Source organism: Lepidochelys olivacea (genome assembly GCF_965140295.1).
Source record: "Lepidochelys olivacea isolate rLepOli2 genome assembly, chromosome: 3".
NCBI lineage: Eukaryota > Metazoa > Chordata > Testudines > Cheloniidae > Lepidochelys > Lepidochelys olivacea.
The window spans coordinates 121,864,487-121,882,785 of record NC_140413.1 but is presented as its reverse complement, the minus strand read 5'-3'; the positions used below and the strand labels follow the sequence as shown (position 1 = coordinate 121,882,785).

At 43.3% G+C, this 18,299-nt stretch overlaps 1 protein-coding gene across 1 annotated transcript; it reads right to left on the bottom strand.

Moving 5' to 3' along the window:
- Positions 1-135: 135 nt before the first annotated feature.
- On the bottom strand, positions 136-17,421 carry ACAT2 (acetyl-CoA acetyltransferase 2). The gene is made up of 9 exons (XM_084623495.1): positions 17,258-17,421; positions 14,598-14,732; positions 12,382-12,563; positions 10,611-10,728; positions 9,434-9,577; positions 8,003-8,125; positions 6,376-6,530; positions 1,601-1,711; positions 136-387 (listed from the first exon to the last, which is right to left on the bottom strand). The coding sequence occupies exons 1-9, from the start codon at positions 17,313-17,315 to the stop codon at positions 214-216; spliced, it is 1,200 nt and encodes a 399-aa protein (XP_084479621.1). The 5' UTR covers positions 17,316-17,421; the 3' UTR covers positions 136-213.
- Between the last annotated feature and the right edge of the window lie 878 nt (positions 17,422-18,299).

The following is an 18,299-nucleotide window of genomic DNA, read 5'->3' as shown; positions in this document are numbered from 1 at the left end:
CAGTAAGTCCAGGGCTGAGAGGTAGAGTTTAGGGTGGTAAGTTCTGTTTCTCACATCCTTCTGGCTAACAGTCATTGAAGTAATTAACAACTTCAGTCATAGTTTTTAATAAGTTCACAATTTAGACAAAGTGAATTAAGTTAATACTATAGCTTTATTAGCAAGCTGAAACCACTCTACAGGGTTATACATTAGCAGTGAGAAGAGACTGAACTATGTTAATCTTTCAATGCACATAGCTATTCCCATCCCCCCTCCTATACAAAGAGCAGCAACACCACATTTTCCAGCTGTTCGTTCCAGTGCATACAGAAGAGTAACAAGAATACGACAACCAGAGGCACCCAGAGGATGACCAAGGGCAACAGCCCCACCTTCAATGTTAACCTGAAAAATAAAGTCAGCCTTATTTGTCTTGTAATAATTAATAAGAAAGAGGCAAGGTAGGTGAGAAGCCAATAAATGAGTCCAACTTGAATTGGTGAAAGGTAAACTTTGGGCCAATAAAAGAGTCCCTCACCTACCTTGTCTCTCACATAACCTGGGACCAACATGGCTCTACCACTACTGCAAATAAGAAATAAACATCCTTCCAATAAATCGAGAGTGCTTAATGACTGGTAGTTCAGGCTTTGTTTCCTGAAACACTTCCATTAGCCCTTCCCTCATTCTTGAGGTATTTTCTGGACATATGTGGCACTACATGAAAGAAAACCATTACTGTCAGGTGTTTAGACCAGTTTGACTACTACAAAACTAGTGAGGACTTTCCTTTTAGTTCCAGCAAACACCATCCTTATACTTAATGGTCTTACTTCACCTCTGACAATGGTTTAGAGTGCCTTCAGTTCTCAAATGATGCCCTGAATTACATCAGTACATCTGTGTATCCAAGTTACCTCTGCAAAGGAAACAGGTCTTCAAACTCAGTTTTTTAGGTGTAGGTACTGATGCTATCTAGAATTACCTAAAGATTTGCACTGAAACTGAGCAGTATGTAGACTATCAGCATAACTGTTACAGGAATTATCCAAACTTTCTAAGATGATAGCATACATCTACTGTAGCAGTAAAGCTCATGAAAGTAAGATTAAGGGCCACTGTATGCTTTAAAAGTAGAGTGGTTCTCAAACTTTTGTACTAGTGACCCCTTATAAATTAAAAACACTTTTATATATTTAATGCAATTATGAATGCTAGAGGCAAAGCAGAGTTTGAGGGGGAGGCTGACAGCTCACAAACACCTCCCCCCATATAACCACCTCATTGACCCCCTGAGGGGTCCCAACCCCCAGTTTGAGAACCTCAGCTTTAGTACAATGTTTGCTAGAGAACCAGATTCAGTTCACAACAGAGCTAGTTCGCCTGTTAGTGAAGTAAAGACAATTCCCTTACCCCACATCCTCAGCATAATGCCTCTGCTGTCAGTTCAGTCGCTTGTTAAAGCAAAATTGTATCTCGGCTGTACATGAGCTTAGTTTGGACAGCATATTCAATACAGGCACTAGGGAAGTATTTAATTCTCTCCTAAAAAAGGAAGAAGAAACTAACCCAAATCATTGCTTTTATAAAGAACTGGGTGTGTTTTCCCATTACATACCTTCTCAGGGTTCAATTTCAGTTCTTTAGCTATTGCTATGGCTAGTGATGCAAAGGCTTCATTAATTTCAAACAAGTCAACTTGCTCCAGCGTCCAACCTGCTTTATCAACCTAGGAGATAATATTTAATATTAACTGAAACGAGACTGGAGTTTAATGGCTTGTGGAGGGCCTTTGTCCCCTCACAACTTACACTGGTTTGTGACTAGAAAGTGTTGTGGCCTAACACTCTTCTGTAACTTGGCTCATTACCTACAAGGTTAGTGATTAATCTAAATGAGGCAAGAGTTACAGAAGAGTTTTCCAATATCCACTATACTTGATTACAAAATATCACTCTGGGGCAGTTGTGAATGATTTCAGTAGCTCTACAGTAACCCCAGCTGCAAGCTGTTTGCCATAGGGCTCAGAGCCACCTGTGACAGAAGAGACGGAATTGTTGAGCTTCCTCTTCCAAGCTCCATTGGTATTCACTCTTTTCCAGGAATCTACCTGTAAATAGTGCTGTTAATAGAAATATAGCAGCACTAAGGGACATTTTATTTTAAAAAATGCCAGTTTTGACAGCCCTGCACATACTATATCCTGGATATTTGAAAATATTTTCTGCTGATATTTTAAGGGAGAAACAAACTTTACATGGGAAATAATTATATGGCCTGTGGAATGCTGTGAAATGCACAAACTGTTTTTAACTTGTTGGTTCTCTTAGAAGTTATCTTGGGTGTCATAACCACAGTAGGTCCAACATCCAGAAAAAGGGAGTTAAAAACATCCTGTTAAGACAAAAGCTTTTCCAACAGCCTCACTTAATTTCTAAACTCAGGGAAACTTGTTTTTTCCTGCTTCAAGAATCTCAAACTAGGAACAGGCCCTGGTATGTTTTACGGAAGCCCACCTCCCCAGTTTACCTTGCATCACTGTTGAATCTGCTTTGTCAGCAGAAAACATTTGCTGCAGTGGCATTTCAAAACCATTTGTATGCCTGCACCTCCTCGGAGTACACAATCAAGGCTCAGGACCCTATTTTACTAGGTATTGTCTAGACATTAATTAAGAGACTCCCTACTTCAAAGAACTTGCATCTCTTTAGGAACTACTCTGCTACTCCAGGGGTGGCCAAATTTTTTTGGCCCAAAGGCCACACCTGGGAATAGAAATTGTATGGCGGGTCATGAATGCTCACAAAATTGGGGTTGGAACACGGGAGGGGGTGAGGGCTCCAGAAACGAGGAGTTCAGGGTGTGGGAGGGAGCTCCGAGCTGAGGTGGGCGAGTGGGGTGAGGGCTCCAGCTGGGGATGTGGGCTCTGGGGTCGGGCTGGGGTTAAGGCGTTTGGGTGCAGCAGGGTGCTCCAGGCTGGGATCAAGGGGTTCAGAGGGCAGGAGGGGAATCAGGGCTGGGTCAGGGGTGCGGGGAGAGGCTGAAGTGTGCAGGTTCCAGGTGGCATTTACCTCAAGCGGCTCCCAGAAGCAGTGGCATGTCCATCCTCTGACTCCTACACGGAGGCGTGGCCAGGTGGCTCTGCGTGCTGCCCCCTCTGCAGGCACCACCCCTGCAGCTCCCACTGGAGTGCTGGAGGGGGGCCATGTTGCTGCTTCCGGAAGCTGCGTGGAGCGGCCCCCGACCCTGCTTCCTGGCTGGAGCTCAAGGGCCAACTTAAAATGGCTGGCGGGCCAGATCTGACTCACAGTTTGCCCACGCTTGTGGTACTGTAATGCTAATGCACAAGTGGCTTACAAGGTCCTCAAGCTGATATATTTACCAACTAGGCATAGTGACAGTTTAAACTTGTAATAATTACAATGAAAGGATCTGGAATGTGCTTGTTTTTCAGAATTTACTGTATGGCTATGAAGTGGTAGAGCCGGTTAACCCCTCAAAGCTGTTCATACACCGACAGTACTTTATTTGTGTTCTTGTTTCCGCAGCTTTAGTTTCCTTTTCCATTAAATATTACGCTTGGAGGGTGGGGTGAGAAAGTCAGACAGTAACAGCCTCCATCGCTCAGTTCTGCAGGTTTCGAAGAGTTGAAATATGGAGTAAGAGGATGGTATACCCCAGATCTATCTACTTTGGAAAATAACAGACTTCACCTTCTGCAGCTCAACATCTCCCAGACACAGTTCTGACAGGGATGGGCTATTCTGCCTCCTGCCTGCACTCTCCAGAGGCAGTTCAAAGCTGTAACACAGCTCACGCTACCTACGCTCCCTTTTCTGGCCTGCTGTTGGATTTTCTGCCCTCAAGTGGTGGATTGCCTTGTGCCTGACTTTTCTTTGCCAACTTATTACACCTGTTTTTACAGGCAGTAGCGTGCAGATTTTCTTCTCCCTCCTGTATCAGTGGAGTGATCTCAGCTACCTGGAGCCAGTATCACAGTGCCTCCCTGCCCCCTTCTCAGGTATGGCAAAGGCATTGTGCAAACACTAAGCTAAATCCAAGCAGTGTTCTGTTTGGAAGGCAGCTTTCAGGCTCTTTGGAAGATGAACTGGGCCCTGCCTGTTCTCATTCAGTCAAACTTTGCACTGCCAGGGCACAGGTCTTTGAGTCAGACAGACATGTTGGGTTCCCACCCTTGCTCCAGGAAGCCACGGCACACAGAAAAGCCTGACCTGGAGATGCAGAATGGGGAGAGACTCCAAGCATGAGTTCAGCCACCCAGCTCAGGGTGAGTCCCAGGACAGAAAGAAAAACCCTCAAGGGGCACCAGGTCCTTGTCTCCTCCCAGCCCCAAAGTCTTAAAATGGGTCCTAAGTTCCGGAGGGAGAAAAGCAAGATTCATGCTCAGCTCCTTCCCAGCTCAAGTCGGGGAATTCCAACAATGAAGCCCCATCCCCCAAGCAAGGGGAGGCCATTAAGGGAGAGAGATCCAGAGAGCTCTGCGTAAAGTAAGATGCAAAACGCCAGAGATGAGCAGCGACACCTACAAAGTGGGCCAAAAAGTTCAAAAAGGAAAAGAAAAGGTTTAAAAAAAACCTGAGTCCTCTGACTCAAACACCTCCTAGATGGATCCAGCTATGCACTGTTGAGGCAAACCAGGCTCTACCAAACCAAGTGCTCCTGTTCCAGATGTATCACGGTGCACTCCAAAAGACCTACTGCAACTGCATAGAAAGGGCTTCTGCTTCCACTACAGAAATCTGCAAGGTAGCAACATGCCCATCAATTAAAACTTTCATCAGATGTTATGAAATGGACTTTCTCCAGTAATGGCATTGCCATTTTGGGAAGTTAACCCTGACGGGTCTTTCTCATAGCATTCTGTTTTTCTCAAGCCTCCCTACTTCTGTTCACTACTTCCCATATGTATCCAACCTGTGGAAGATGCCGAGCTGCACAATGTTACATTTCTCACCTGATTATTTCCTTTCTGCTAGCAGTGTCTCCCACAATTCTACCCTCCCTGGGTGGCTTCCTAGCCAAGGGACAGTATTTAATTTTGAAAACTATGCTTATTGGCTGTAATCTACTGTACATCAGTTACTGGCTTTGAAGTCATTGTTACCAATCATACTCAAGTTTTTACACAGCTTTGGAATGAATCATCTGGCAACAGCCCAGGAAAGGGGGCATGGCTAGCACACGCTCTGCTACAGCTTTGAACTGTCTTAATATATTACTTCATCCACCTTGTCTCTCTAATATCCTGGGACCAACATGGCTACAACCACTATATAACTAGGGAGGCTAACAGCATTTTGGGGTGTATAAGTAGGGGCACTGCCAGCAGATCGAGGGACGTGATCGTTCCCATCCATTCAACATTGGTGAGGCCTCATCTGGAGTACTGTGTCCAGTTTTGGGCCCCACACTACAAGAACGATGTGGAAAAATTGGAAAACATCCAGCAGAGGGCAACAAAAATGATTAGGGGACTGGAACACATGACTTATGAGGAGAGACTGAGGGAACTGGGATTGTTTAGTCTGCAGAAGAGAAGAACAAGGGGGGATTTGATAGCTGCTTTCAACTACCTAAAAGGGGGTTCCAAAGAGGATGGCTCTAGACTGTTCTCAGTGGTAGCAGATGACAGAACAAGGAGTAATGGTCTCAAGTTGCAGTGGGGGAGGGTTAGGTTGGATATTAGGAAAAAAAATTTCACTAGGAGGATGGTGAAGCACTGGAATGCGTTACCTAGGGAGGTGGTGGAATCGCCTTCCTTTGAGGTTTTTAAGGTCAGGCTTGACAAAGCCCTGGCTGGGATGATTTAGTTGGGGATTGGTCCTGCTTTGAGCAGAGGGTTGGACTAGATGACCTCCTGAGGTCCCTTCCAACCCTGATATTCTTATATATATATATATATATATATATAATGATTGTGGGAGACACTTCTAGCAGAAAGGAAATCATCAGGAAAGAAATTTACCTTTCCTGATATTTCTAAGAGGTTTTTTTTTTTTTTTTTTTAAAAAGGCCATAAACCCAATTAAAGAGACCTTTGTTGTTCACCTTTAGAAGAGTTACTGTTAAGTTACAGCTTTGTGTATGACAATTTGGGAGGCATTCCATGAACTAGGCTCATTTCTACTTTTGACCCATTTATAAATTTCTCTGAAAATAACAATACAGATACTAGCCCTAGCAAAAAAGAATCAAAGCTTCACATGTCCTGCCTTTTGAAATCTTGTTTGTCATGGTCTCCATTATAGAATTGTTTGGTGCTACATTTTTGGCATTTCTTTGAGAAAAACTAAGATCTGGACAGTCAAAGGGAGACTTGTCTTAAACAAGTATTTCAAAGTGATCAGTAATTTTTCTTCTGATATTACTTACAGCTTTCTTTATTGCAGAGACAGGTCCTACTCCCATGATGGAAGGGTCTAAACCCACTTGAGCCCAAGACACAATTTGTGCTAAAGGAGTAAGACCTCTTCTAGCAGCTTCCGACTCCTTCATAAGAATTACAGCTGCAGCCCCATCATTCACACCTGCAGAACAGTGAACAATTGCTTTCAGTTTATTATTTTCAAACACCTAAAACTGTGATTGTGTTAGACTCTTCACAGGAAGCAGATGATGGGTCCCTCTCCTAAAGAGTTAGTCTAAATTATAGGTTTGACAAGCAAGACAGTACACAGGCTATAGATATCGAGGCTGGTGTAAGTCAGTGTAGCTCCACTGGTTTTGGTGGAGATATGACAGTTTACATCAGCAGGCTAAAGGTTACTCAGATTAGGTGCATACACACTTAGGTTGTGGGGGAAGTTATGTGATGTGTACTTTCTGTAAGTGATGCTGTGGAATCAAGGTTTTAATGAAAGAGTGGAAAGGAAAGGGTGGCAGCTGTGCTGAACAGATTTTGGAAGGACATGGTAAGCATAAGAGGCAGCATGGAAGACCACTGGGGTCCACTAGAGGGTCTGAAGAGGAATTCATTTTACATTTTTTGAAGTAGAAATACTAAGGTGTGGTGGGGGGTGCCCCACCCCCAAGCCAGATTGGGCTGCGCAGATGGACAGCCAATCAGGGAGGGCCTGTTAGAGAACCAATCAGGGCCAGGCTAGGCCCTATATAGAGGCTGCTCAGGCAAGAGGCAGGCAGTCTCTCCCAGACCTTTAAGGGAGAAGATCTGTCTCCTGAGTGAAGGAGACCAGCCGGGGGGCTGAAGGGGAAGTGGCCCAGGGAGGAGAGGTGGACAAGAGGAGTGAAGGATGGCAGGGAGGCTGCTGCCAGAGGGTCCTTGGGCTGGGACCCAGAGTAGAGGGCGGTCCTGGGTTCCCCCTCTTGTACTACACCTGGCCGTTAGAAGTGGCAATAGTGGACTGCGCCTGACCTGACAGAAGGGGTTAGACTTTGGGGATGTGGCTGGGGTGAAGAGAAAACACTTGGACTAGGGGGCACTGCTGGGGGGCAGTGTTCTGAGGAGGATGCTGTGAGAAGGGAGCAACGTGGTCCGGATGCCAACAGAGGGTGAGAGATGGATGGGACACCACCAGTGGAGGGCGCTCCACATGGACTGAGCTAATTCCCAGAGTTACCAACTGGAGGCACTGCATTGGTGAGTCCAAACCACATCACACAAGGTAAGGAAATGAAAAAAGGAGGAATACAGAAATTATCTAAATACAGTTAGACTAAGAAATAGAAGGATGGGGGACTAGGGAATGTGGACCCTGCTGAGATGTGTCAGTAATAAAAGCACCTCTGACTTCATGTCATGACGGGGTGTTGCAGGTTGAATTCTGGCATTGATGCAAAAATCAAGTCTCCGCTGCACAACATCTCACAAAAGTAATATTTAGGGGAAAAAGCACACACGCATATGCAAGTTCTTACATGTGCACTTGAACTCAATGCTGTATTTCCTTGTACAATAGTAAACACTGTAGATGTTGCAAACAAAATCCTGAGCTGCTTGCAATTGCTGGTCTGTGGCATTTTGTTTTACCCATCTACAAACCTGAGGCATTAGCTGCAGTTACTGTCCCAGTTCCATCGGTCAGAAAGCAAGGCTTTAACTTTGCTACTGTTTCCAAGGTGCTTCCATGGCGAGGATGCTCATCTGTTTTAACTTCTACAAGACCTGCAAAATGGTCAGACATGAACTTGAGATAAATTCTATGCAATTTTGCACTTGTAAAAGGGTTCTAAAAGGAGAAAAATAGCCTCTAGAATAAAGACTACAGAGAGTAACTTCTAAGTAGTGACCACTCAGGAATATATTACATGTAACTGGGGAGGGAAGGAAGGGATGTATTTAATTTTTCCAGTTCATAGCTGTCAGGGTTATAACAATAATACACAAGAACTTCAAGTTAGCCCCATAATCTCCTATTCCTTTAGAGGCCTAACTCCTTCCAGGTGCTGGTAGCAGTATGTATGGCTACTTTACATCTGAGCTTTTGGAAACAAGCCCCAATGGCTAAATTTGCCTGCCTGTTCAAAAGCAATTCTCCTATCTGCTATTCCCCAACCATTCCTCTGCTAGGAAGGCTCTTTTGGGAATGGATACTTATCGGGCTCTTATTTGAGAGAGTCAAGTCACAATATTATCCAGAAGCCTTCCCTGGTTCAGCTTGGGTTTTTTCTTCCTCCGTTAACTACACGGTCAGTAAAAGATCACATATGATGCCATTAAGCTAACTCCAAAGCTATTTGACCAAGTCCATTAAGAGCAAAGAAAAGCTATTGGAGTTCTTCAACAGACTAATGAATCTAGGGAGTGAGTTTAGCACAAAAGATGTGGAACTCTCTCCACTCCCCACCCAAAAGTGGATCCTGGAATCACTCCACTATCAAAGGGCCTACCTATACAAAGAAAGGCACCCCAAGACTTTAAATTTAAAAAAAAAACAAAAAAAACTGACAGACAAGATTAAGAAGCTGGCAGGCTTTGAAAAAATCTATAAGCTACTGAGTATAACAGAATGACTCTCTAGGTTATTTTCACTATGTCTTTCACCAGTGAGGGAGGTTTATGCACCAAATATCATGGTGAGCTTGAACATGTTTTAAACTTAGCATAATATGGGTCTAACGTAACTCAGGACCTGATTCTACAGCTGGCTACATGTGGGCAGGAGCACCATTGAAGTCGGGTCCACCTACAAAGAAGGGGTGGTAGGATCAGTAACATAACTATATTTCATATACTTGCTGAGTTACATTTGGAAATTCTGAAACATCAGTGTTCTTCCACCTTCTCTCTCTTTTTAGGGAAAAAAATGGGGGAAGCCTTACCCATTGTTAAAGATTGAAAAGAGGAGCCCTCCTGCCTGTAAAATAGGCTTTTCCACAAAGACACCATTTATTAAATAAATAAAAACTGGCATTGGAATATCTGGTACTGACTATCCATTATAATTAATTACACACACACACACCCACCTACCTTTCCTAGAAGGCACAAGGACAGAAACAATCTCTTTATCAAAGTAGCCAGCTTTCTGTGCACCCTCTGCCTTTTTCTGTGACTGTACAGCAAGTTGGTCTTGTTCCCTTCTGCTAACTTGCCATTGCTTTGCCACATTTTCAGCTGAAACAAAGCAAAAATACCAGTTTGAAGAAAAAATTCAATCATTTACTCTTAACCGCAAGTTTGCTAGGTCTTAAGTTAAAATTCCAGCATGCCAATCAGACAGTGTTTGCTGGTAGTAGCCTGTAGGTTAAGCTTACAGAACAGTGTTCGTTCTGAGCTCCTGTTTTCACTCACTCATGACTTTCTGCTACATTCACTTTTTGGGGCTGAACATTTCCATATTTGATCTCCATCCAGAATTGCTTTAAAGAGTTTTTTGAGCAAGCAAAATCAAGTATTCATTATTGCTCTGGACAGTTGTGTTCAAATATCTCTGCAGCAATTGTATATTGGAAAGACTGTACTGTAGATACACTAACCTCATAAAATCAGAGGTTGAAGACTCATTACCCCTTCCAGTGCAGAACTGTTTCCTACACATTCATACATGTTCTCCAATATTCTGTCCTTGCACTTCAAATTTTAAATTGCTTTTCCCCAAACTTTTAATTCGCAGAGATTAATTTCAGATAATTCTTTGCAACAGATATCACTATCTGATGTACAGTATTATGGGACAAAATGCTGAAGACAGAAATAGATAAGGCAGACCAAAAAAAAATTCCCCCCTCTTCCCCCCCAACTGACTGTTAGCTCAGATAGTATCCTTTCCAAGTCAATTTTGTAATATGGTAACATGCAAAAGGGAAAATCAATGTGAACTTGTAGATATAGTCAATTTCTTAACTTCTATTGCCTTGACGTATATTTGAATCGCACTTTAAAGTTTCCAGAATCTGTTTATACTGCACTCCCACCCCCTTGCTAATTTACAATTAACTTTTCAGAACTAGAGTAAATGGTGGATTCTCTGTAACTTTAAGTCTTTAAATCAAGATTTAAAGACTTCTGTAGTAAGCCCATAACCTCTAGCTGAGTTACTGGAGTGGCTGTATGAGGTTCTGTGGCCTGTAATGTGCAGAAGGGCACATTATCTAATCATGATGATCCCTTCTGACCTTAAAGTCTGAGTCTAACTGCTACTACTTACCTGTTATACCCATGTGATACTGGCAAAATGCATCTGTAAGACCATCACAGATAATACTGTCCTGCAATGAGGCCTCCCCCATTTTCACTCCAGCTCGCATATGAACTAAGTGAGGAGCCTGTAGATAAGATATTTTGAGAGAAATGTAGAAGTCTCAATGGTACGGTTAGTTCTTCCCAGCAAAGCCCCATCTCCCATCCAATCCCTTCATCAAAAAGTCTGACTTTGATCTGATGGCCAAAAGGAATCCTCTCCAGCTTAATGAATAAAAGGCCTACAGAATAACCAGCAGACAAGGGGCCACCCATTAGTTTTGGGTTATTTCCAACCATCAAGTGAACTCTCTCATTCCAAGGTTTTCAATCTGAAAGTGAGCCAGCAGAAGGCACTGGGTGGCCCAGCCAACACCTACCCTTGGAGAACAGACAGCTCACACATGAGGAAAAGTAGTCTTCAGATTACTCCTGCACCTGGGCCTCCTGCAGAGCAAGCAGCAATACTGCCTTTGCCTGTCTTGCTGGGAGTAAACCACTCACTGTCAGGGTGATGGAGGGAAATTAATAGGCTTGAATTAAAACAATGTAATCAGTCTTGTCTCCAAGGTTTCCATTCCCTCTATTTAAGCCAGATGTTGCATTTATAACTATTGCCAACTAAAAACATTTAGAAATTTAAGACACTGTAAATTCTGATGAAATTGCTTATTTCTCCATGTCCGTGCTCTGGGGATGAATTTAGAAAGTTCTTAATCTGTCTTCTTATCACTCCAAATACATCCCCACCACCAAAAACTATTTGTCAGTATCTACCATCCTAAATAGCAAAGTTAAAAAAGAAAAAAGGTTGTCAAGAAGTCTAGTTTCAGTTCAGAAGGATTCGTTCTGATCAATCAGGGTTCATATCAGCATTAGTTTAATTTCTACTCAGTAAGATTCCAGATGGTCCCATTTAAGTCATATTACTCAGGTGAGTAAGAGTTGCAGGACTGGGCCCTAAGGATCTGATCTACAGCCCAACAAAATCAGTGAAAAGATTCCCATTGATTACAATGGGCTTTGGATTGGGCCTTAAGTGAATCTCCCTTTGAATTTCCTCTTGCTAGATTTTAAGCAGGAACACTCAATAGATACATCAATAGCGTACACAATATTTTCATATCCCATGCAGTCTCATAACACAGTCAGATCTATAATACTAAAATTCCTAAATCACATTTTGAATTTCAGTAAAGGGTTAATCCAAGTTAGGGACCACTACAACTATATTCTGACTTTCATTTTATATCATTCATTATATATGAACGCTTAATAGATTTCATCTAGAAATAGTCTCACTAGAGGAGAAAAAGGTTGCTCAAATGGAAAGTTGGATACTAATGAAGGTGAAGAAATCCATGACAGTTTTGAAATTTCAAAAGAAGAATTTAAAGACAACTCTGCCTCAACCACTAAAGAGGTATTGGTTAGTGGAAGAGGACAAACGCAACAGATCTATTAAAGAGAAGTCTACAAAAGTAGTAACTTTTTAAACTAAGTTTAGGCTGCAATGGAAAAACAAAAATCTCAAACAAAAAAAGGACAACAAATACATAGACCAATTCCAGTTACTCACTTGCAACTCCAGCTGAGCTCATTAAGAGTTCCAGGTGCCCAAAAAACAAAGGAACAATCCAAAACATTTTCCTACCAGATTATTCAAGTTTTAAAATCCAATAGTAAACCTGAAGTCACGAGTAACCCTTTGTTATTGCCCAAAGGGACTATAGCCTCACCTTGCTCATGCTTTCCATGCCTCCTGCCACCACAATGCTGGAATCTCCTGTCAATATGGACTGAGCCCCCAAACATATTGCTTTCAGGCCTGAGCCACATATCATCTGACAGCCCCAAGATGGTACAGCATATGGGATTCCTGCACCAACACTGGCCTGTCGTACAGGATTCTGACCAGCACCTGCAAGAATTACAGATCTGAACAAGTGCAGAGTGGGGGAGGGATAGCTCAGTAGTTTGAGCATTGGCCTGCTAAACCCAGGGTTGTGAGCTCAATCCTTGAGGGGGCCATTTAGGGATCTGGGGCAAAAATAAGGGACAGTACTGGGTCCTGCTGTGAAGGCAGGAGACTGGACTCTATGACCTTTCAAGGTCCCTTCCAGCTCTGAGATAGCTTACTTACCTCTGTTTAATATGGAGATAGGTCTAACATATACATTCTGCTACTCATGAAGTGACAGCCAGATTTCCCCCCACATTTTAGAGTTCATTCCCAGTGATGAATGGCAGTTAAGAGGGGTTATCTAAGCTTCTACTGGGTGAGAGGAAAAAAATTACAAGGGCATTTGTTTGCAAATGGAATAACTCATGGGAGTTCTCCTGCTTTCTGACACCAGAGTGTCTTGCTCACATGACTTTCCTGGTTAGAAATGAAGAGCACCCTTCCAAGTGGGACTCTGTAGTTGCCTAAAGTAATTTCTCAGCTAAGGTTTGTGCGTGGGGTGTGTGTGGTTTTTTTTTTTTCTTTTTAAAAAGAACCCTCACACACAGCTTAATTTTGAGTGATAGCACATCCATCACAACATGCTTTAGGGATTTGTTGCAATCTCCTCCCATGCCCTGGTGTTGTGATTCCCTTTGAAGAACTCACAGCAGAGCAGACAGAAAACCAACTCTATTCTACAGTGTGCTGCTGCGGTCTTTGTCAGAGGGCTTTACCTGCACTACAGGCACAAGAGTCAGGGGAACCAGTTGCCGTTTATAACAGACAGGACCTTTCCCATATTCATATTAATATGTAATGTAATTCCCATGTTTGTATGTAATATCACTGTATTAATCTTTGGATATGACCGTTTTATTTGCTATTTGTAGTAAAGACCAGTAAAAGATTTGCAAAAATAGATTTCCCCAATTTGCTGTAAATTCATATTTACAATCCTGCTTTCCATTGGTTACAAATTTCAAGCAAATGTGACTTGACTAAACTAGTACTTTTCTGAAACTAAACAGACATTGGTCATTTTATTACTAGATCAAACTTCTTGGATATTCTACACAACAGTTAAGAATGACCAAATATTACCCTATACCCCTTAGGAAATGGATAAAGCTCAAGCATATAGCAAGAGTCATAAAAGCTTTCATTCTGTAACCTCTGACAGAACTGAAGTATTGCATATTACAGAAAACATTCTTCAACTCCATGTCTCCAGGCCAAAGCAGTGCCTGCTCTTTTGTATAGAAGCCACTAGTAAAAAGAGTGGGCACACCCTTCATTTAATTACATAATCTAGGAGGCAAAGAATTGAGTTCTAGTTTAAAATATACCAATAAAGGCATGTGCATTAGTATTTATATTTCAAATAACCCAAAGCCATGTAATCTTCTAGTTAAGAAGCCATTAAAGTGGTCGTCTTCTTTAACAGCTGCATTTCCATCATATCAAAATAAACTGAGGTTTCTCTTTATGGGGTCTTAACACAAGGATTATTTCCACAGCTTCACAAGTGTATATACTGCATTACAGATAGATACAATACAGCTCTTTGCCCTGAGGACTTTCCAGTTAAAGTCAGACTTAACATGGCAAGCAATGATTAAGGAGAGACAAGGGAGACATGAGAGGAGGCTGGTTACAACAGTGAAAGATCAGTCTGTGGTTAGTGTTACGTACCCACTTTGTTAGTTCCTCTTTGGATTAAAAGAAAATAAGTTAGATATCTATATGGCTTTATGCAGTGTCCAGAATGAAGGTTGGGGTTTAAGTCAGGATCTGCTTTCTTCAGTCCTTAAATACCAACAATGTTAATATTCTTAAAATGAAATTTTAAAATTTCAACATTTCAATGGAACAGTAAAATAGGGACTTGATATTTGATGGGATTTGTTCTCTGCTATAAAATCATAGTCTCTCATAGTAAAACTAAAGGAAAAAACTTTTATTTCCAATTCCTTTTCGTACAAGTGTTTGAGAAAGGAATTTAAAAAATACCTGCTGTCAAGACTTGTCCAAATATAACCTCAGACACTTCTTCCGGATTGACATTTGCCCTCTTCAATACTTCTTTAATGACAATAGAGCCCAGCTCATGGGCATGCATTGTGGACAAGGCACCATTAAAGGAACCTACATAAAAAACCAAACAATTAGATTTTTATGTCAGTGTCATCTTTTTTTTTTTTAAACCTCATGACTCCAAAAAAGATTCTGAGGAAAATATTGCCCAAGATTTCACTTCTCGACTTGAGAGAGAATAAATTAGTTTTTGCCTTTAGGATTCATTTTGCTCCTTCTCACTTCAGTCAATGAAGGAGGAAAAGAACACAGGAAATAAAACATCTGGTTTACAATGATCAGAGCAGCACAACAAAGAACAGAAGGAACTCAAGGGTGATATTCAACAACTAGTACCATTATCTGATCTAGTCTACTCTACATTTTAAGACACCATACATCAGCAGAATATCTGAATTATTTACCTGAAAAAGGGCCTTTCTAAACCCATGTTTAGTTCTGCCTAGTGTAATTTAGAAGTACTATAGTGCTGTGGTGTGTCAAAGTCTATCATGCCTTTCTTTTGGTTAATTCTTTGAGGGGGAGCTGAAGTTGTGGGGAAAAGTATCATTTCAAATGAATACTATGTTTTGGGGGAGGGAATACAATTTCTAGACTGGGGGGCGGGGAGGGAGTGTCCTGGAATCACCATGTGATCCTGCCACAAATTTTGTAGGCAGCTTAAAATGTAATTATATGACCTAAATATCAGCAAACCATAAAATACTCTACCAGGTTACCATTCCTTACTGCAAAAAGAAAAGGAGTACTATTTGTTAGCCCCTAAGGTGCCACAAGTACTCCTTTTCTTTTTGCAGATACAGACTAACATGGCTGCTACGCTGTGTCCTTAGAATCCCCTACACATATACCCCAACTAGTTCTATTTAGGGATCGCAGTCTACTTTGTTTATAATATTTTTCTCTCTATCAAAAAAGGAGATGGGGGGGGGAGGAATCATTAGACTTTTACAGTTTACATTCTATTTGGAAAAAATCTTTAATCCACCCAGGACAGGAAGAAGTGGCTGGTATACACATTTTTATGGTTTTTTTTATTATTCTGTCCAATATAGATTAGTTTTGAGTTCATCAGCCACACTTGTATCACCTCTCCCATCAGTACCGTGGAGGGGAAAGAATGTTCCCTCAAAAAACTACTTATTAACAATATAATGGTGCAGGAGTCAGAGAACACAAGATAAAATCATCATAAATATTTATGGAGTAGTGGTCAAGGATATTCTAGACAGACTGGACACACTTTATCCCAGTTTACCAATACCTTAAACAAATGGCTATGGGTAACCTAACATTCTAAGATTAGCCTAGAACAAGCATAATAAAACACTCCAAGAAAACAGATCTTACCAAGAGGATAAAGGTCAAGTCACCTATCCCCACCCACATGTGCCCCTGACACTGCCTCCTTCACAGGAGGCATTTCATTGAAATGAGAAAGCCCTTGTTCTTCTCTGTAAGTGTTTTCGTTTATACCTCTCAACGTACCAGCCAGTATTTATATGCATGCTACCCACATCCTTGAAGCTTTGCATCATGTTTACCTTACAGGCCTTCCCCCTACAGAAAGTGCTGGCCTCAGGCCGAACGAAGAGGGATTGTTTGCTTTCTCTTTAATAAAAAGAAAAGGAGGACTCGTGGCACCTTAGAGACTAACCAAAACTAAGGTGCCACAAGTCCTCCTTTTCTTTTTGCGAATACAGACTAACACGGCTGCTACTCTGAAACCTCTCTCTTTAATGCAAACCACACCCTAAACAAAAGGAACCTGAATGAACACATCAGCTCCTCCTCCTTGGACTCCCTGAAGCTACTGAATGAGAGGCGTCGCAGCGCCTCGGGCCGCAGCTTATGGTTCTACCGTGCGCAACCCACTCGGAGCAAGAGCAACCCTCGAGGAGGCCGGCTAAGCAAGCGCCAAACCGCCTCACAGAGTGGCTCCATCGCTTCTGCCCAATCCGTGCGAGGCAGGCGCAGGGCCTGGGTGGAGTCTCCCTGCGCCCACAGCGATGGCCCGACGCCGCTGCAAGCAGGGCCGGCTCTAGGGAAGCTGGTGCCGGGGCGGCACTCCGGGTTTTTTTTATTTTGTTTTTCGTTTTCCCTTCCTCGGCGGCAGCTTTTTCATCTCTTCTTCTTCGCCCCCCGCCTTCGCTGCTTGGGGCGGCAAAAAAGGCAGAGCCGGCCCTGGCTGCAAGGAGGGGAGCGAGCCAATCAGCAGCCGCATCAGCAGCCTTCTCCCCCAGCCCCATTCACAGAAAGAAGAGTAGCAAAGGATATTGCGCGCCTATAGCACCCTCCGTGTCGAAGGCTGCCCAAGCACCCTGGAACCTAGGGGCAGCGCGTGCCTGGAGTGCCCCAGAAACACACCCAACCTGGCTGGTGGGAGCGGGCAACAAAGCCGCACAGCACGCATCCGCCCACCCAAACAGTGCAGAAAGAGGAGCCCCCCCCCCCCGGCGCAATCACACACGCGCGCAAGAGCACGCGGGGGGCCCCGCTGCCATCCGCAGCCACTGGCTCAACGCCCCACCTCCCCCGCCACCAGCCGCTGCAGGGCGCACCACGGAGCCGCTTACCAACGGGGGTTCTTGCAGCGGAAACAAGCACCACCGCTTCCGAGCCTTGCGCGCTCATGCTGGCGACAGCCGGACTCCCAGCGCGCCCCAGCCCCAGCCCCGGCCCCGCTCGCGCCCCCGCGGCTGGCCCGCCCGGCTCCGAGACTGATCTCCCAGTTTCTCTCCCTCCCAACCACCTTCGGCAGGGAGGCGCTCGCCTCGGGAAGCAGGCGCATCACATGACAGACGCGGGGGAGGAGCGTTGCCAGTGGACAGGCCACGTGACCTTCTCCCTTGTTTTTCCAAAGGGAGGCTGAGTTGCCCTAGGGCAGGGGGGGCCCAGTTCATGGCCTCCTAAGGCAGGGCCAGTCTGCACCACAGATAAAACTGACTTAGGGAGCCGCCTGATTGCTGACGCCATCCTTAAAAGCTGTAGCGTGGGCTGGACCTATTTGGATTGCAGACAGCACTTCAGCCTTGCTACCAGGGACACAATCCTGTTCCATCTATGCTACAGTTATATACAGTTAAATATAACACTGGCATGATTATATTTAAGTGTAACATAGGCCCACACATGCCATATTGGCAACTCCAGTATTAATAATCAGGAGTCAGGCCCCCAAAAGGGAGGAGATTGGCTTAAAAATCACGAGATTTAAACAAAAATACTAAATGGTGGTTTCTTTTGTCTACTATTTTTTTCAGCTTTTAGGGTTCACATTTTCAAGCTTTTCTCCACAACCATAAAGGCTTTAGGCTTTTTTTTTTTTTCTCCTCAGTGAAAGCTGACCTTCTCATATAATCACTTGATGCTTGGGGCTGAGACAAAACACCAAAGAAAAACACCAAATATCATGAAATTTGTAATAAAAAGACACAGTTTAGGATGCAATTCTGTCTGCGTCCATGCCAGCACTGTACTATATCATTGCAGTTGTACTGGCTTTTGGGTACTAATCCCCCTGTTCCTGAAACACTCCCTGAAGTAGTGGCCTCTGGGAGATTTAGAATGACCTCCTGGGAGCACAGGGAATTGTAAGGAAAAAGAGGTAACATTCTC